Here is a 19,612-nt window from a genome sequence, read left to right as displayed (position 1 = left end):
TGTATCGGTTATTGCCCCCCCCCTCCCCCAGCAGCTGACAGAGGCATACTGCTTGACCCGTGCTTTCTGCATCGAGGAGGAAGGGTGAGAACGAGCCCACATGTCCAAGGGCAGTGGGGTTCTGCCCGGTCACCTGGAAACAATTTCTGTTCATCTGAAGCAACTTCCTAACGATGAGGCAGCTTTATACAGGTAGCATAGAAGGGAAAGGGAAGAAGAAAGGAAGCAAATTCAGGTCCCAGCTCTTAGGTAATGTTTTAAAAAGCTCGCTTGAAAGTCATCTTCAAAGAAGCCCGATAAAACAGCCCCCTGAATCTCCCACCGTGTGTGTGTGTGTGGGGGGGGGGGTTCTTTTTAAAAAGACTTTATTCCTTTCCAAGTAATCTGCATGGTTAGTCTGAAGATAGAAAAAGAGATCTCTCTAAGGCTATTAAAGGCAACTTTTTTGGCTGCAAGGTTTGACATTGCTTCCGTTCATTGTTCAGTGGCTGCTGTAACTATTGCGCTCCATTTTTGTGGAACTGTTCGTTTAGCTATCGCCAAGGTTCGTAAAGACCCAGAGCCTTCCTCCTTTTAAGAAGCTCCAGGAAAAAGGAATGTCTCTTAATACCGCAGTAAGTGAATCCAGTGAACTTTGTACAATAAAATCAATTTCTATGAATTTCTAAACCAAATGGCATGATAATCAGACATAACCTTAAGGCATGTGTTGAATTTGCTCTTAGCTGCTTACATCTCCAACACACCTATCCAAGTCTTATAAAATGTCACCTCTTCTATGCAGTTCATCACAGAACAGGTGCTAGGACAAAGACGGCACTATCCACCCTATATAGACTGAGAAAGCTATACAGAAGAAGAGAAAGAAGATGATATTGGATTTATACCCTGCCTTCACTCTGAATCTCAGAGCCGCTTACAATCTCCTTTACCTTCCTCCCTCACAACGGACACCCCATGAGATGGGTGGGGCTGAGAGAGCTCTTCCAGAAGCTGCCCTTTCAAGGACAGCTCTGCAAGAGCTATGGCTGACCCAAGGCCATCCCAGCAGCTACAAGTGGAGGAGCAGGGAATCAAACCCGGTTCTCCCAGAGCCGGTTTGGTGTAGTGGTTAAGTGTGTGGACTCTTATCTGGGAGAACCGGGTTTGATTCCCCACTCCTCCACTTGCACCTGCTAGCATGGCCTTGGGTCAGCCATAGCTCTGGCAGAGGTTGTCCTTGAAAGGGCAGCTGCTTGAAAGGGCAGCTGCTGTGAGAGCCCTCTCCAGCCCCACCCACCTTACAGGGTGTCTGTTGTGGGGGAGGAAGGTAAAGGAGATTGTGAGCCGCTTTGAGACTCTTCGGAGTGGAGGGCGGGATATAAATCCATCTTCATCTTCTTCAGATCAGAGTCCGCATACCTATCCCCCACACCAAACTGGCTTTCCACTAAAGAGACAAGTTTTTTAAACAAAGAACTATAGCATCAAACTAGCTTTTCAATGGAATCCTGCTCAGTGAAGTCCCTGGACCCTGCTGCTGCTACTGAAACACTCTCACTGACAAATTCTACCCCTTCTGTATCAACCAGATCAGTTAGCCTATCATCATTCTCTCAAGGACTCATTGTCCGGAATGGAATCTTCTCCGGCTCTTGGCATCTTCCCTGCAGCAGCCGGTTTCAAACTACTGTGCAATCTTTGACATTAAGCACAAGCCACTTGATTCCAAATCAGTTCAAGTAGAGCCTGTTTCATTAAGTACAGGGTTGGCTTCTTCCCAAATGTTCCCCAGTGCCCAACATCTACGCCCTCCCACCACCACAGTCTCATACACACTGAAATCCCTAATCGCTGCCTTACTAGGGGGCTCTAGAAAAAGAGATGGTTTTTATACTCCGCTTTTCTCTCTCCTAAGGCGTCTCAAAGCAGCTTCTTCTCCCCACAACAGGCACTCTGTGAAGCAGGTGGGGCTGAGAGAGTTCTGATAGAACGGTGACTGGCCCAAGGTCAACCAGCATTGGTTCAGTTGGAGGAATGGGGAATTAAACTCAATTTTCCAGATCAGCATCCACCCACCACTCTTAACCACTACACTACACTAGCTCTACACATGGAAGAGGCAGCACCTGTGAAAATGCTACCTTGGAGGTCCCAGACTTTTACTTCCTACCTAACAACCTACATTTTCCCTCCAGGAACGCACAGGTACACTACTCGGTGCAGTTTGTTTCATACACTGTCCAATTCTCTTTGTTCTGATGTGTGTCATCGCAGCAGCTCCCCCTAGTTGGCACTGCCCTACCAGCCTATCTAGATCTTGCCTGTGGGTTTTGTCCTAGGCTGACAGGTGGGCCCTTGACCCTGCTAGGAACTGGTGCTATGATGCAAGCCCATCACTTGCATAAGGGCCTACTCAGCTCATGGGAACATTTTGTGGTACTTGACCGCCACCTTCTTAGCCTCAAGTGTTAACAACATTACACCACACACAGACACACACAAAAGAAGCACAAATGATTCCCTGCCTCTACACAGAATTTTGAAGCGGGACTCACAACTGTGGCAAAGTATATGAGCTTGTTCGAGAGCCATTCCCCACCCCCACGGCTAAAATGAATAGCTTTTCTCCATGTAAACAGTACAGCTCTCTGCTTTCTAAAGGCTGCCTTGTGTAAACACTTCAACAGTTTTTTTAGACTTTTTTGGCACAATTGGTTTACCCTCCCCTTGCCCCCCAAAAGATGTGAAGTGTCTCTTTAATGCCACACTAATTTCAACAAACTAGAAGAACAGATTGTCCACAAAACAGCTATGGGAGGAAATACCAAGCACAAAACTTACTATCAATGGCATAGGATTGCTTGCCTGACCAAAATTTAGGGTCAAATTTGAGCCCAGTGGCACCTTTAAGACCAACGAAGTTTAATTCTGGGTATTAGCTTTCATGTGTCCGCACACTTCTTCAGACCAACATGGTTACACAACTGAAAATATAGGGTGGTCTTGAAATAAAGAAAGGAGAAAATGGTGTAACAACAGGTAATTTCAACTACCCACTTTTAGCTGGACTAATGGCTGTTCAGGTCATGAGAAATAGACAAATCTCTAGACACGGTAAATAATTTTGCTCTGGAACCGCTGGTCTATGGTGCTTAAGTAAAAGGGAGGTGATACTGAATCTGGTCCTTGGTTATACTAGGGACCGATGATCCCTCTAAGCTGTGGAGGCTTGTGAGCAAAAATTCTACTTTGTGAGCTCCTGGCATTAAAAGGTTGAAACGCTTGGGACTCTTTAGCTTGGAGAAACGTCGACTGCGGAGTGACATGATAGAGGTTTACAAGATAATGCATGGGATGGAGAAAGCAGAGAAAGAAATACTTTTCTCCCTTTCTCACAATACAAGAACTCGTGGGCATTCCATGAAATTGCTGAGCAGAAAGGTTAAAACGGATAAAAGGAAGTACTTCTTCACCCAAAGGGTAATTAACATGTGGAATTCACTGCCACAGGAGGTGGCGGCAGCCACAAGCATAGCCAGCTTCAAGAGGGGTTTCGATAAAAATATGGAGCAGAGGTCCATCAGTGGCTATTAGCCACAGTGTGTGTGTATGCATAAAATTTTTTGCCACTGTGTGACACAGAGTGTTGGACTGGATGGGCCATTGGCCTGATCCAACATGGCTTCTCTTATGTTCTTATGTTAAGTTGTGAGCGACTGCATAAATTAGCTTGCTCTAGGGCCATTTTTGCTGAGCTGAGACAAAAAATGTGTGAGCTAGAGGCTAAAAAATTGTGAGCTAGCTCACACTAACTCAGCTTAGTGGGAACACTGCTTGGGACCAGGTGTGGGACGGGCTGTGTTATTGCACTGATTGGGAACAGTGACTGCAGTGCCATGCAATTCAACATTTGAGAATGGGAGGCTACCCAAGAAGTCCAACACATGACTATATTTGACTTCAGAAGAGCAAACTTCTAAAAACTGAGGGAATTTGTCAAAAAGGAAATTCAGAGGGAAAGTTTAGAAAGGACGGATCCCTTCAGGGTGCTTGGCAATTATTTCAATTCACAACAATGAAAGCTCAGTTAGAATGTATCCAGTAGATAAGGAAGGATATCACTAGTTCTAAGAAGCTGTCAGGGTAATAAATGATCAAAGTCAAAGAAGCTGTAAAGGAAAGACTTTATTTCAATTGCAGCAACTTTACCCAAACGAGGCAAATGAGACGGCATGGTGCTGCTTGCGAAACAAATGCAAATCGATGATGAAGCAAGCAAGAAGAGAATGAGAAGTATCTTGCTGAAAACAAGCCGATAAGAATTCCTTTAAATGCATCAGAAGCAAGGCACCAGCCAGAGAGGCAGGTGCATGGAAAAGCAATGAAGGGAGTGCTAAAGAGAGACAGGAAGACTGCAGAGAAACGGAATGGTTTGTGTCAGTTTTCATTGTGAGAAAGAGAACTTTAAAAAAAAAAAAAAGGTCTTGGAAGAACTGAAGCCAGTTCCCCACTAGACCCGGTCTCACGCTCCTCTTCTCCGCGGCGCTTCTGTCTGATTTTGTGGAAGCTGCCGCGGGGCTGCGACTTGCCCCACCTCTTTCCCAAGGCAAGCAAGATCCTCTGAAAACCGGTTTCTGCTTGCTGCAGAAAAGAGGCGGGGCAAGTTTCAATCCCGCAGCAGCTTGTGTGAAATTGGACACGTCGCGGAGAAGAGCAGTGCGAGATTGGGGCAAGGCTAGTGGGGAATCAGTATGAGTCAAACAACGATCGATGAAACTATTATTAAAGAGAGAATTATTAATCTCTACGGAGGAAGTATCAACAAGGGTTCTGAAATGGGAACTCCTCTTTTGTCCATTTTCTGGAATTGTCGGACAGGGTTTAACAAGCTGGTTGTAAAAGACGGTTAGGCAAATTCATAGAGGACAGGTTCATTAATGAGAGTCAGCGTGGTGTTACTAGTAGCTAGACTAGGATCTGGGAGACCCAGGTTCGAATCCTCACTCTGCCACAGAAGCTCACAGTGACCCTGGGCCAGTCACACATTCTCAGCCTAACCCTACACCTCACAGGGAGAGAAGAGGAGAATGATGTATTTGGGAGAAAAGCAGGAAATGAATGAATTTTTAAAAATCATTACTAGCCATGAATAGTGCCAAGACTGGAAGGAAAGGCCAAGTCACCAGATGCTCCCCTCTGATAGTCACCTATCAGGAAAGTCCCAGCCTGGCAAAGCAAATGATTCAGGCATCAGCAGGGAGACAGAGAAGAAAGCTGGTGGCAGCAGATCAATGAAAGGAGCAGCAGGCAGAAGGGAAGCCGCGTGAGCAGCAGACAAAGCCACATCCCTGCCCCACCACCTTCAAGCTTCGGGCCAGCTCTGCCGAAAAGCTTACTCATAACAATTGATTTTATGGTACAAGATAAATGGCTCAATTACAGACAATGCCTGGGGTTTACACACACACACACACATGCTAAAAGGGGACTGGTTATTACTCTCAAAACCCAAGACTCATGGCCTAACCATGTAAAAACAGCACTTTGTTCTACAATGAAGCAACTAAAACATCCAGTGATTCCACCGAAAAATCTGGGATTAAAAGATACAAGAATGGGGGTCCAACTGGGGTACCGTTGAAGACCTGACAGGATTTTATAAAAAGTGAGTCACAACATTTCCCAGGGGACAAAATCAATGATTCAACAAAGAATACCAAGGACAACAACATACACCTTCATATAAGAAAAACTGGTTTGAAAAACAAATAGATTTGTGTAATTTTTTTTACTGCTACACAGGATTATAGACACTGCAAATGTGCTGAGCCAAATTGTCAGATAGAAGCATAGAACTGGAAGGGTCATCTAGTCCAACCCCCTGCACAATGCAGGAAACTCACAAACACCTCCCCCTAAATTCACAGGATCTTCATTACTGTCAGATGGCCATCTAGCCTCTGTTTCGAAACCTCCAAGGAAGGAGACCCCACCACCTCCTGAGGAAGCCTGTTCTACTGAGGAACCGCTCTAATGGTCAGGAAGTTCCTCCTGATGTTGAGCTGTAAACTCGTTTGATTTAATTTCAACCCACTGGTTCTGGTCGTACCTTCCGGGGCCACAGAAAACAATTCCACACCATCCTCTATATGACAGCCCTTGATTAGACTAAAGCAAGGTGATGGTTAATCATACCTAATACTCCATGTTTGCACATAAAAGGCTATAAAAAGAAACAGTACAGGATCTTCGTTAAAGTTCTCTTACCCTCTTTTCCATCCAGGGTTTTCGATATTTCCATATCAAAGTTCTCCTGCATCTGCTGCCCCTTGAAACAGCTGAGATGCTCCTGTTCTATCAGGTTACTTTCTTCTTCTTCTAAGGGCTGCCACGTGCCATCAATAAACCACTGCCCACGCATCACAGGAATCTTTTCTGTCGCTATATTAAAAAAAAGGCAAGGAACACAATCATTTTAGGATTGCAGACTAGCAAAATATCACAATAAGAAATTACACTGTCGGGGCAAAGCTCATTTTGACTGTTATAGTTTGACTGCAGTAGATCTTGCCTTCGAGCCGGGACTGAACTGCTTCTACAGTGATTGCTAATGGGGCAGTTCCTTTTTGTATTTAAAGTTTTTATTGATTTTCCAAAGAAAAGAGGAAAGGGCAGTTGGAAATAGAAAGTTGAAAATACAATTAGCAATACAATTGTAATCCAGTCTGCACGATAATAAATCTTTCAAATAGAATGTTGTTGAGATATTATTGTTCATTTTACACCGTATCTTCATAATCTATGTAAAATATTACACAGATTGTAAGTCGTCATTTAAACTATCTGTCTATCTATACTGGATTACCTTTCTGCATTTTAGTATACCTCTTAAGAGATGAGTAAAAGTTCACACCAGTATATCTTAAGTGTCTAACCATACATATAGCTTCTCCCAATGTTTCCTTGCTTCTTCCTTAGATTTCCCAGCCACTAATGGGGCAGTTCCAAGGCATCTGCTGAACTTGAAGTAAGTTAATGATATTATTAGTTCTGATATTTGAGGAAATCAGTACACTGCAAAACAGTAAGTTAGGTAGTGTTTTCCCCTCTTCATGGATCTAAAATTTAACAAGTCATGCAAATCTACACTTTATTCCAAGGGGCAGTGACTACTGAAGAATTCCAATTAACTTGAGCTTTTCTGCATGCCTTGAAAATCCTAAGACCACAAGCAAAAGTATTTCAATTAAGCATCAAGCATGTTTCACCCAGATGTTTCCCACTGATAATTTTATCTAAGGCTAAAAGGCAAGTTTCTGATTGTGGAAGAACCGTTATTGTCTGTATGACATCATTGTAAGTAGACTACGTTCTATTACTGTCAGGGATACCACTTGGTACTTTGATCTGCTTCTGTATGTAACAAAAAAAAAGCAGGTATGGTACATCCAATTTAGCAAGTATTCAATTCATCTCAGTCACTGATTCTCCCCTGTAGGATAAAGAAGCAGGAACTAGATAATATAAACTAGCATGGTCTAAAAGCCTAATATTTTATCAAGATAAGAGAGAATATCTCCACAAAATCCAGTACCAAAGGCATCTGACACCATATAAATTGGGACACATCTGCAATACAGTGTTAGACATTTGCTGGCAGTGCCAGGCATTAAGTGTTATCGCATATTTTTGGCAGTGCTTAGTTATCAAACAGTTCTGGAAAGAAATTCTTGATGCAATAATAGATATGACTGGATATATATGCACCTTCACAAACTGAATGGTATAAGCAAATACAGGATTTCACATTAATGTCTTCATTAACACGCTGCAATCACTCACCACTGAGTTCTGGCAATAATAAACTAATTGAGAAATGGGAGCTAGTCATAATGCACTGGAAAACGCGGTTGCACTTGCCTGTAAGTGATGTTCATCGAACGTCTTCTGTGCAGGCACACATGGAACTTCTTCAGAGCAGGCCTGCCATGTAGCAGTTTTCTACAAGCTTCCAGAATCCACAGCTGTGTACTCCCCCTCCCCCTTGGCACAATGCAGATTCCTTCCCTCTCAAATGAGCACATTATGAGGGGCAGATGAAACACTCTTCCCTCAGTCCTCTGTCACAGTGGAGAATGAGGAGGCGTATGGCTCACAGCGGCGCAGGAGTCAGGGATGTGTGCCTGCGCAGAAGACACTCAATGAACGTCTTTTACAGGTAAGTGCAACCATGTTTTCATCTTTGTGCCTTCTGTGCAGTCTCACGTGGGAGATTAGCAAATTCACTTACCATGGAGGTGGGTGTGGACCAGTTAATGAAACAGAGATTGAACAAAATAGGAGCACCTTTTGATTGCACCTTTAAGACCAACTTAGTTTTATTCAGAACATAAGCTTTCGTGTGCATGCACACTACTTCAGATGAGGAATGAGGTACAGTAAGCAGAGCTACATATAGCTGGTGGGGTTTGGAATGCCAAGTGGTACAAAGTTAAAAACCAATAGCAGAATAGTAAAATTAACAAATTCAGAAAACCTTTGATCTGGGTTGCCTTAGCGTGGGAAACCATAAAACAGTAACATGTCAGAATGTGAGAATACCTGTTAATTATTCTATTGCTAATAAACCTGGGTCAAAAAGAAGGCATTTCTTTCCCAGAAGTTTGGGGAAACTTCTGGGAAAGAAATGCCTTCTTTTTGACCCAGGTTTCTATTCTGCTATTGGTTTTTAACTTTGTACCACTTGGCATTCCAACCCACCAGCTATATGTAGCTCTGCTTACTGTATCTCATTCCTCGTCTGAAGAAGTGTGCATGCACACAAAAGCTTATGTTCTGAATAAAACTAAGTTGGTCTTAAAGGTGCAATCGACTATTTTGTTCTACTACTTCAGACCAACACGGCTGTCTATTTGGACCTGAAACAGAGATTGTAACACTGCTTTTCCAATAGCTGCTTCTCTCCTGGAATCTACACTGATGGGAGCAATGTTTGATGAACATCGATGGAGAGGGTCTACAGATTTCTCTGATGTCAAGGTTGCATCGAAAGGTGCTGAAGAAGCTTAAGCCCTTGTTGAATGCACTTTTAAGGGATATGTGCATTCCAAACCTGCTCTAGTGTATTAACTGCAGTCACCATCCATCTAGACAGGGTTTGTGACAATATTGCTTTCCCTTTGTTTGGGTCCTTAAAGCAATCGAACAGGTTGCTACCTTTCCTGAATGCTGAGGTATGACCTAAATAAAACAACAAATGCTCTCCTCACATCTAATGCATGCATTGCTTGTTCTGCTAGGGAATGAGGCTCAGGGAAGAATACTGATAGGATTATATCTTGAGACAGGTGAAACTGGGAAACTACTTTGGGAGCAAAGTTGAGACTGGGTCTCAAAACTGCTTTATCCTTGTGGAATCTAGTAGATGGGGGGTTGAACCTGAGCACACTAATTTCCCCCACCCATCCTGTGTGCTGATGTTATTGCAACTAAGAATACTGTATTATAAGATAATATAGAAGATTACATGAAACCATGGATTCAAAAGGTTCATATGTTAACTGAGACAATACAAGATACAAACTCCACTGAGGTACTGGGGGTTTAACCAGTGGGTACAAGTTAATTAAACCAATAAGGAATCTCTTAGTGCATTTGAAAACACATGTTTAGAATCCACCCTGATTTGAAAGGCTGCTGTGGCTGCTAAGTGTGCCTAAATGGAGGAGGTGGCTAGACCTGAATCTATCAAGGAAAGGAGGTACTAAAAATTCTCTGATAAGGAGCAGGACTTTCTCTAATCCACCCACGTAGTAAAATGTCACCACTTAGCTTTATAGGATTTCCAGGTAGCTAGTTTGCATGCGGACACTAAAACTTCCACAACCCTGTCTGACTGCTGGTCTACAGTAAAACTAACCAGATGTTGAGATGTAACATCTCTGTGTTCTGGCAATGGACCAGTCCAACTGAGAGAAGGTCCTCTGTTGCAGGTAGAGTTATTCTTCTGTCATTGGCCAGGCTCCACAAAGTTGGGAACCATGTCCTCCTGGGTCATAGGAGAGTTATTAACATGCATGCAGTGTTGTCTGGTTTCAGTGGGAGAGCAGGAAGGGTGGGAAAGCATAATAAAGAGTGTGGAAAAGGAAAGGTTCCCTGTGCAAGCACCTGTCGTTTCTGACTCTGGGGTGACGTTGCTTTCACAACGTTTTCACAGCAGCCTTTTTACGGGGTGGTTTGCCATTGCCTTCCCCAATCGTCTACACTTTTCTCCCAGCAAGCTGGGGACTCATTTTACCGACCTTGGAAGGATGGAAGGCTGAGTCAGCCTCGAGCCGGCTACCTGAAAACCCAGCTTCCGCCAGGGATCAAACTCAGGTCATGAGCAGAGCTTAGGACTGCAGTACTGCAGCTTTAACACTCTGCGCCATGGGGACCGTTGCATATGTAAACCTGTCCCAGTGATAGGCTGTCCATGGCTGCTGTCAAGCAGAAAGCCTGGCATTTTGTGTTTGCCAAGACAAACAGGTCTACCTGAGGGTGACCCCATGATTTGAAGATTGGGAGCCAGGGCTTATTTTTATAGCAATAACTCCTTTGCATATTAGGCCACACACTCCTGATGTAGCCAGTCCTCCTGGAACTTACAGTAGGCCCTGTACTAAGAGCCCTGTAAGCTCTTGGAGGATTGGCGACATCAGGGGTGTGTGGCCTAGTAGGCAAAGGAGTGCCTGCTACAAAAAAAGCCCTGCTGGGAGCAAATATTTCATGTTTCTGGACCACTCATGTTGCTGAAAGTGGACTTAGGTGATCTGCTAACTTCTTGTCTTGTCCTGGCCCTTTTTTGAGAGGAACCCACAGTTTTGGGAGCCCCAAGTAAAGCGGCTTTGAGGCAAAGAGTCCTTTTTGTACATGCCTTCAAGGTAATGAGGCTACATGCCTAACAAGAAGACATATTATGCCCTTGGCCCAAGCATGAGGCACTGATCGTGTTCATTGTCTTGTGCCGTTTTCATGCAGCAGTCGTGGTATTTGTTATAAAGTGCCATCTAGATTGTTAGAATTAGAAGTTGGTAGGGAAAACATACAAGTTGGTCAAAGAAATCTTTGTGAAGCTGTAATATGCCCTCTCTCCACAGCAGCAGAAAAAAGACGGAGGGAATGATCCCTTTGCCAAAGAGGAGGGAGAGCACTCAGCAGTAGAGTCTAGAGGCTTGTAGAAAACTCCTTCGTGGCAGACCGGCTCCGAAGCAGTCCCACGTGTGCCTGCACAAAAGACACGGAGACGAAGAAGTTCGAGGACAGAGTCTTTCATTTGAACAGGAATGCTGATAGTAATGTCTTGATAGCGGTTCAGATTTAATGTATGTCTACTAAAAAGTGTTATTGGCAAATATAATACTGAACTGAAAAACACTTAAAATAAATCTCTCTTTTCTCTTACAGTCTGTAAATACGTTACTTTACCATCTTGTACGTCGTGGTTTTCTCCACCCGAGTGGGTGTGAGCTGAAGAGCATGCAAGCCCACACAAACAGAAAACGACCTCAACCGAAAGACTCATTCGTAGCAACTCTACAACGTGTTTTAGGACAGATGATGAAAAACTGTCAAGTCGCGCACATTTTACCTTTTGAAATGCAATGGCAATCATGGGGTTTTGTACTAAAGTATAAAATAATACGGCTGGAAAGAGCCATGTAGGCCTTCTAGTCCAACCCCCTGTTCCCTGCAGGATCAGCCTACAGCATCCCTGACAAGTGTTTGTCCAGCCACTTCTTAAAGACTGCCAGTGAGAGGGGCAGCTCATTGCTTCCCCGCAGCTGATTCCACTGCTCAACTACTCTTACTATAAATCCCCCACCCCCAATATCCAGCCAATATCTTTCTGCCCTTAATTTAAACCTATGACTGCAAGTTCTCTCCTCTGCTGCCAACAGGAACAGCTCCCTACCCTCTTCTGCCTTTCAAATACTTCGAGAGAGCAATCCTGTCCCCCCTCAATCTCCTCTTCTCTTCCCAAAATCCCTCAGGCCTTTCCTCATAGGGCTTGGTCTCCATGCCCCTGATTATCTTAATTGCTGTCTTCTACATCCTCTCCATTCTGTCCACACATATATGCGTGTGTGTGTGTGTGTGGCACAAGTATTCTCTTAGGTTAGACATAATTACATGATTATCTGTATATCTGTCTATTTCTATACTGCTTGCTGGAGGTTTTAACCTTGTGCTTCCTTTCTTCTTGGCTGCCCTCTTTATAGGCCATTTGATATCCAGAGATGTTGTGTTGTACTGTGGAAGGATTAACGCGGTTGTGTACTTACTTACATAGCTGTGCAGTGACCACTGCATGGTCAGCTAGCTGAAACAGTATCTAACTCTCACTATGTCTAAAGTAGCACCCATTACTTTAATGAAACCTACAAGCTAATGTGAACGTTTCATCTCAATACAGAGTATACGCCTGTATATAAATCTAGGTGAATCACAAAAGGACATGTATTTCCTAGTTGTATTTCCTAGTAGATTAAGTGGACTACAACTAGGAAATACACGTCCTTTTGTGATTCACCTCGATTTACAGAAACACCAATTGGCAGAGGACTTTATTACCTTTTATGGCTATCCAGACCAAATGGCCAAGCCACACTGGTTTATCATGTGATCAATCTGCATACTTAATCAACAAACTGCATGTATTCCAGCCCACAATACCTGATCCCCTTGTCTGATGAAGTGTGCTTAGAGAGCACACGAAAGCGTACGTTCCGAATAAAACTTGGTTGGTCTTAAAGGTGCAACTTGACTCCTTCTTCTCAAAGTGACACTCTACAAACAGGTAAGATCAGGGTACCCTAACATGGTGCTTGTGGGCACCATGACACCCACTGCCACCTTTTCTAGCACCCACCAAGGGTTTTTTTTAGGATGCGAGTGGGGCATGAAGGGCTTTGGCTTCCAATTGGCTGCGCAGGTTTTTTAACATTTTGCTCCTGCAGCAGCTGCCACTGCAGCACAAGGATTTACGCTGTGTTACTGAAGTTCAGCTGTGGCAATCGTTTTGTGCTGGTTCCATCTCCTGCGGGAGCCATTTTATGGTGTCTAGCATGCTGGGTCAGAATTCGAAATGCGCTTGCAGGTTCAAAAAGGTTGGGGTAAGAGCAACAGCTGCCCATACCTGAGTTTTCTCTCTTACTGTACTCAGGTGGAGGAACAGGTTGTTTGAGGTCAGGCAGACACCCTCACTCTTACCATTCCGCAGATTCTGTAAAATTAAACGGTACAGGAGAAGCTTTTAAAATAAAGGGAATAGGGTTGTCTGGGAAATTTGTAGGTAGTTTTGTGTGCACTGCCTATTGTATGCACTTTCCAGTTCTTAGTGCATTTGTTTTTAACTTTTGTAAACTATTTTTACTGCATCGCTGAACATATTGTGCTGTTTTTATCATATTGTTCTCTAATTTTGTAATCCTCCTTGAGTCTCAACAAGAAAGACAGGCTAGAAATGGGAAACAAAAATGCAGACTAAATGTATAAGACAATGCTGATTTCTAATCTCTGCTCTCCGCCACCCTTACATTTCTAGTCAGCAAGTTCTGCAACAGAAACTTATTAGACAGCAGAAACCTTTGCTCACATTCTCCCTAGGCCTAAAACCATTAGACAAATTAACAGAAAGCCTTGCCACACTTCTGCAAAAGCACCGAAACCAACCGCAAAATCAATCCAGCTCATTTGTAGGCTCTTTTGCTCCCTGCCCTGGAGGAAGCCTCCACTTACAAGGATCTACAGTGTCGGCAGGGATAATTTATATCAAGCCTAGAAAAGAACACACATTTGTCTTTGTCTCCCTCCAATGAGATAAAATGTGATAATGCAGACAGAAGCACAAAGAAATTAAAAGGAAGCAAACTTTTCTTCAAAAAACAGTCAACAGTTTTTTCTTCAAAAAACAGGACAAATTGGTCAGAACAACCAAACAAAGAAGAGGATGTCTATGTCATATGCCTCAGGCCTCCAAATTAAAGAAACCTCTTTGTTTGGAAACCCATATAAAGCAGACACTTCAACAGGAACAAATGCCTTTCTGTTTACAGCTTGCACGGAATGCAATAAATTGCTATTTTAGAAGAAGAAGAAGAAGATATTGGATTTATATCCCGCCCTCCACTCCGAAGAGTCTCAGAGCGGCTCACAATCTCCTTTACCTTCCTCCCCCACAACAGACACCCTGTGAGGTGGGTGGGGCTGAGAGGGCTCTCCCAGCAGCTGCCCTTTCAGGGACAACCTCTGCCAGAGCTATGGCTGACCCAAGGCCATGCTAGCAGGTGCAAGTGGAGGAGTGGGGAATCAAACCCGGTTCTCCCAGATAAGAGTCCGCACACCTAACCACTACACCAAACCGGCTCTCCGGGGCAAACTTTTGGACTTCATCCATGGTCACAATTTTAAAAATGAGGTGCGACATTCAAGAGAATTGCCTTCCCTATTCGGAGATATTTTTAGCTTTCCATTCACAGAACATAAACCAGCTCACAGAACCTGTCAGGATAAACTGGTCTGGGACAAGGGAGAACACCCAGGTGGATTTTAATACCTGGCAATGCTACACACTATGCTCACCCCTGCCAAGCACTTCATCATCACAGAAGATATTCATGGGCTTCTCTAGTTTGAAAGATGCAAATACACACCACAGCACCACCACCCCCCTTCCAGATTTCTCAGCTCTGAACCTTTCAATATGCAAGCTATAATCCTGCACGCCTAGTTAAGCATAAGTATCATCTCTGAATTAATGGGCTTTTCACCTGAGATCCTCACAAATGCTTTCTCCAAACTTTCTCCACTGGTTACTCCAGAAAGCTGACTGCTATTCATTAAGGATTTTATACATACTATATAATGTATCTTCCCAAACTAGTTTTGATATTTGCTGTTATCAATAGCAGTAAAACTGTCCTGATAGATTATTAAAGACATTTGGACTCCTCTCTTTCTCCATAGAAAGGAGCTGTGAACATAGCCATAATAAAAAAAACCCTAAAAAGCTGGGGCTCAGGCTCATACTAGGAAAGATGCGGACAATTTGACCAAATTCTGGTTTGTTTTATTGCCTATGGCCAATGTTAGGTCACACATTTTAACCAAAGTAGTACTGACTACTTATACTGAAGTTTGTGCTATTTTGAATAGGCTCTTCATCCATCCAAAGAAAAACTTGACTGTGGAAATGAACCTATGTCCTGTCACTCACTGCCCCCAACTTAACATACCACTTCCTATTTATTTACTTAATCAGATTTATATCCCGCCCTCCCCTGACGGGCTCAGAGTGGCTTCCTAACCGCTTCATGCAAAAGTTAATGGAAGATGTAAACACTATGGCAGGGGTGTCAAACATGCGGCCCGGGGGCGAAAACAGACCCCCCCCCCAGGGCTCCTATCAGGCCTCCAAACAATTGGCTCTTGTCTGCTTCCTTCTCCCTCTCTCTTGCTTCCTTCTGCATCTCAACTTACTTTGCAGAGCTTGCTCAATTGCACAGGAGCTACAGAGCAAAACACTGATTTTCTCCATTGGCTGAGGTTCCTCCCCATCCTGGTCCCCTGGGGAGGGAAAGACCCAGAACTTCCTTTGCCCAGTTTCCCTGCTCCCATGGGAGAAATACAAAGAAAGCACCTTTAAAACCAACAAGTGCTAATGTTTTAAGCATGTTTTATTTTAAGTTAAAAAAAATCTTTAGTCATGTTTATGTGTGTCCTTTAAAAAGTTCTTCTCTGGTACTTAATCTTAAATAGGTACACACATGGCCCAGCCCGACATAGCCCAGCCAGGCCTGACGCAGCTTGACAAGATCTCATTTGTGTCAGATCCGGCAATAACTATTGAGTTCGACACCCCTGCACTATGCCTTCATAATGGGCTGGACAAATATTTCTGAATTCCTAAATTTCAGCTGCTGCCCACTTTTACTCCTCCATGCAATTTTTAAAAAATCTCTCTAAAGACAAGGATTTTCAAATGTGAGCATATCCACCTGTGCAGAATTCTCAGAGGCTGCTGCTACACTCTGGGAGTTTGCATAACCTTGCAGGACCCCAGCTGCTTTTTGTTGTTGTTCTTCTTGCTGTCAAGTCACAGCTGACTTATGGCAACCCCCTAGGGCTTTCAGGGCAAGAGGCACTCAGAGGCCATTTGCCGTTGCCTGCCTATGCGTAACAACCTCGGACTTCCTTGGTGGTCTCCCATCCAAGTACTAACCAGGGCCGACCCGAGTTCTGAAAAGATCAGTCTAGCTTGAGCTTTCCAGGTCATGCTTTACTATCCCACAAAGACACATCACACAGCTGGGCACCTGTCCACATACGCATTTAGCACTTTTTTTCCTGAAGTAATAATTTTACTTCAACCGACAACTCCAAAAAGAAGCAAAGTACATGCACAGCAAATACTGAAAAAGAAATGCAACAAGCTTAATATAATAATCACTCCCAGCTGGCTTAAATTATGCAGAATGCAGTCCATCCACCCTGCTTCTGTTTTGGGCCCCCAGCACTCCCAGCTGCAATTCCTGATCCTGAAAATTCATATTCAGCTGTTTCAAATAAGAGCTAACCTAATAAAGCATGAAAGAGCCCCGTGGCGCAGAGCGGTAAAGCTGCACTACTTTGCTCACGACCTGCGTTCAATCCTGGCGGAAGCTGGGTTCAGGTCGCCAGCTCCAGCTTGACTCAGCCTTCCATCCTCCCAAGGTCAGTAAAATGAGTACCCAGCTTGCTAGGGGGAAAGTGTAGATAAGGCAATGGCAAACCCCTATGTAAAAAAAAAAAAGTCTGCTGTGAAAACATCGTGATGTGATGTCACCCCAGAGTTGGAAACGATAGGTGCTTTCACAGGGGACTACCTTTACCTTTAATAAAGAGTAACCAGAATCAGGCAGCAACCAGCAGGTGGCAATTATATAGCCTGATACTTAGTGGGGCTGACTCCACAGAGAGCCTCTGATATGCGTCTGCTTTTCATTTCAGTAGGGTCTATAGGAGAGGTATCCCTCAGGCCGATCCTCAGAAAAGCCAGCACGTGGGCCTCCAATGAAGTTGACGGGCAGAGGACAACAAAAGGAAATACACCTTTACGCAGCAAGCGATTAAAATGTGGAATTCACTGCCAAAGGATGTAGTGATGGCTGCAGGAACAGACAGCTTTAAAACAGGGTTAGACAGATTCATGGCTGAGAAGCCTATCAGAGGCTACTAGCCATGGTGACGGAGGTGAACCTCCACGTTCAGAAGCATAAGAACATAAGAACATAAGAGAAGCCATGTTAGATCAGGCCAATGGCCCATCCAGTCCAACATTCTGTGTCACACAGCGGCCAAATATATATATATATATATACACACACATACACACTGTGGCTAATAGCCACTGATGGACCTCTGCTCCATATTTTTATCTAACCCCCTCTTGAAGGTGGCCATGCTTGTGGCCGCCACCACCCTCCTGTGGCAGTAAATTCCACATGTTAATCACCCTTTGGGTGAAGAAGTACTTCCTTTTATCGGTTTTAACCTGTCTGCTCAGCAATTTCATCGAATGCCCACGAGTTCTCGTATTGTGGGAAAGGGAGAAAAGTACTTCTTTCTCTACTTTCTCCATCCCATGCATTATCTTGTAAACCTCTATCATGTCACCCCTCAGTCGACGTTTCTCCAAGCTAAAGAGCCCTAAGCGTTTCAACCTTTCTTCATAAGGAAGGTGTTCCAGCCCTTTAATCATTCTAGTTGCCCTTTTCTGAACTTTCTCCAATGCTATAATATCCTTTTTGAGGTGCGGCGACCAGAACTGCACACAGTACTCCAAATGAGACCGCACCAGCATTCAGCATCTGAATCCGGGTGCCAAGCAGCAACACTAGAGGAAGGCCTTAGCCTTTACGCCCTGTTTTTAGACCTCCAGAAGAACTGGCTGGCCCATGTGTGAGACAAGACGCTGGACTAGATGGGCTATTCCAGCAGATCTCTTCTGATATTCTTAACTTTAATCAAAGGCATGCAAGCTGTGCAACTTTCTATGGCATCTGTCCAAAGAATTTCTGGGATATGACCCTGCAAAAGGTGGCACAACAACAAACTAGACAGAAAAACCAGCAACAAATGCATAATAATGAAACACTGCCTACTAAAGCAATCTGGAATGGCTTGTCGGGAAAGAGAATCCAGGGGAAGGCAATAAGCAAAAAGAACTCACGTATCACCTGTGATTTTAGCCCTGTAAAGTGATACAGCTACCCAAGGTAAACAGGTCACCGCTACTATGATATTACTGTCAACAGAAAGACATCTTGCTCTTAATCTTCTCAAGGCCACGTTTACATCCTCTCTCTCTCTCCCCACAGTGCTGCTTTTGAAGCTGGTGTCCCGGAACTTCTCCCTCCAAACCTCGGAAATCCCTCTGTGAACAGCATATGCTGCCATTTAAAACATCTGTCAGTCGGATTTAATCAGATGGAATTGCTAGCAGTGGAAAAACAGCACAGCAGTCTCTGCTCTGTTTACATTTCACTGTCTCCTAATCTCTGCATCCCCACCCACATCGTTGCTGCATCAGATAAGTAGGTACTGCTGTCTCCCGACTTCCCTACCGATTGCACAACTGGCCAGGCCAAAATTAAAGCAGTTTCTCCCATTCTGCATTCAGAAGGTTTCTGCCTCACAAACCAATGCTATTAAATGTTCCAGATGTCCAACTACCCCACCTGTATGAAACCTCACCTTCTCTACCTGCTTCAGAGGAGGAAGGCATGGTGGTTTAAAAGTGAAGTCAAATTGCAGTCAATTTATGGCAACCCCTTAGGGGTTTTCAAAGCAAGAGACTTCAGAGGTGGTTTGGCATTGCCTGGCTCTGCAGAGCAACCTGGAACTTCCTGAGTGGTCTCCTATCCATATGCTAACCAGGGCTCAGCCTGCTTAGCTTCCAAGATCGGCCTAGCCTGAGCTATCCAGGACAGCTATGCAGTCCGGCTGCACGTGCATTCTTGCATGATTTTATGGCACAGCATGAACACCTGCATCCAGTGGCCTGCGTATGCAAATACATCCACCCAGCTGCTCACTTCTGCTCCATCTATTCCGACTCCAACACATCCAGGTTTTTAACAGGGGTATGTTAAACAACACTGAGAAAAAGCTATGAAAACTGGGCATGAGAGGTCTGAGGAGTTAGTGACATTAATAAAGCAGACAAAATTTGAGCCCAGTGGCACCTTTGAGACCAACAAAGTCTTATTCCGGGCGTCAGCTTTCGTTGGTCTTAAAGGTGCTGCTGGACTCCAACTTCGTTCTGCTGGCTTCAGACCAACACAGCTGCCCACCTGAATTAGTAAAGCAATGAGGAATTGCTAATACCAGATCAGGTAAAGAAGCCACGCTCACTCCTTATTTGGCTTCAGAACTGCCACTAGATACTGTCCACATGTTCTCAGTCTCTTCTTGGCTACCCTTAGGGTTAGAAACCAAATTCTTTTCCCCAAGCTGAGTTCTGCACTAGATAATAAGTTTCACATGTGCTCCTAACCACCCCATAACTACTATTCCCAAGTGAAACACATCTCTGCTGTAGGGAAAGGAC

General features: G+C 44.1%; 1 protein-coding gene across 1 annotated transcript in view; it reads right to left on the bottom strand.

Moving 5' to 3' along the window:
- DDHD1 (DDHD domain containing 1) overlaps positions 1-19,612 on the bottom strand; it is a 78,088-nt gene that overhangs the window by 52,152 nt on the left and 6,324 nt on the right. The window contains exon 2 of the mRNA XM_060261280.1: positions 6,250-6,423. Coding sequence (XP_060117263.1) covers positions 6,250-6,423 — 174 coding nt within the window. The remainder of the gene's footprint in view (positions 1-6,249; positions 6,424-19,612) is intronic.

Source organism: Heteronotia binoei, chromosome 21, assembly GCF_032191835.1.
Source record: "Heteronotia binoei isolate CCM8104 ecotype False Entrance Well chromosome 21, APGP_CSIRO_Hbin_v1, whole genome shotgun sequence".
NCBI classification, from domain to species: domain Eukaryota; kingdom Metazoa; phylum Chordata; class Lepidosauria; order Squamata; family Gekkonidae; genus Heteronotia; species Heteronotia binoei.
Note: the sequence above shows the minus strand (reverse complement) of the source record. Positions and strands in the feature narration are given on the sequence as shown.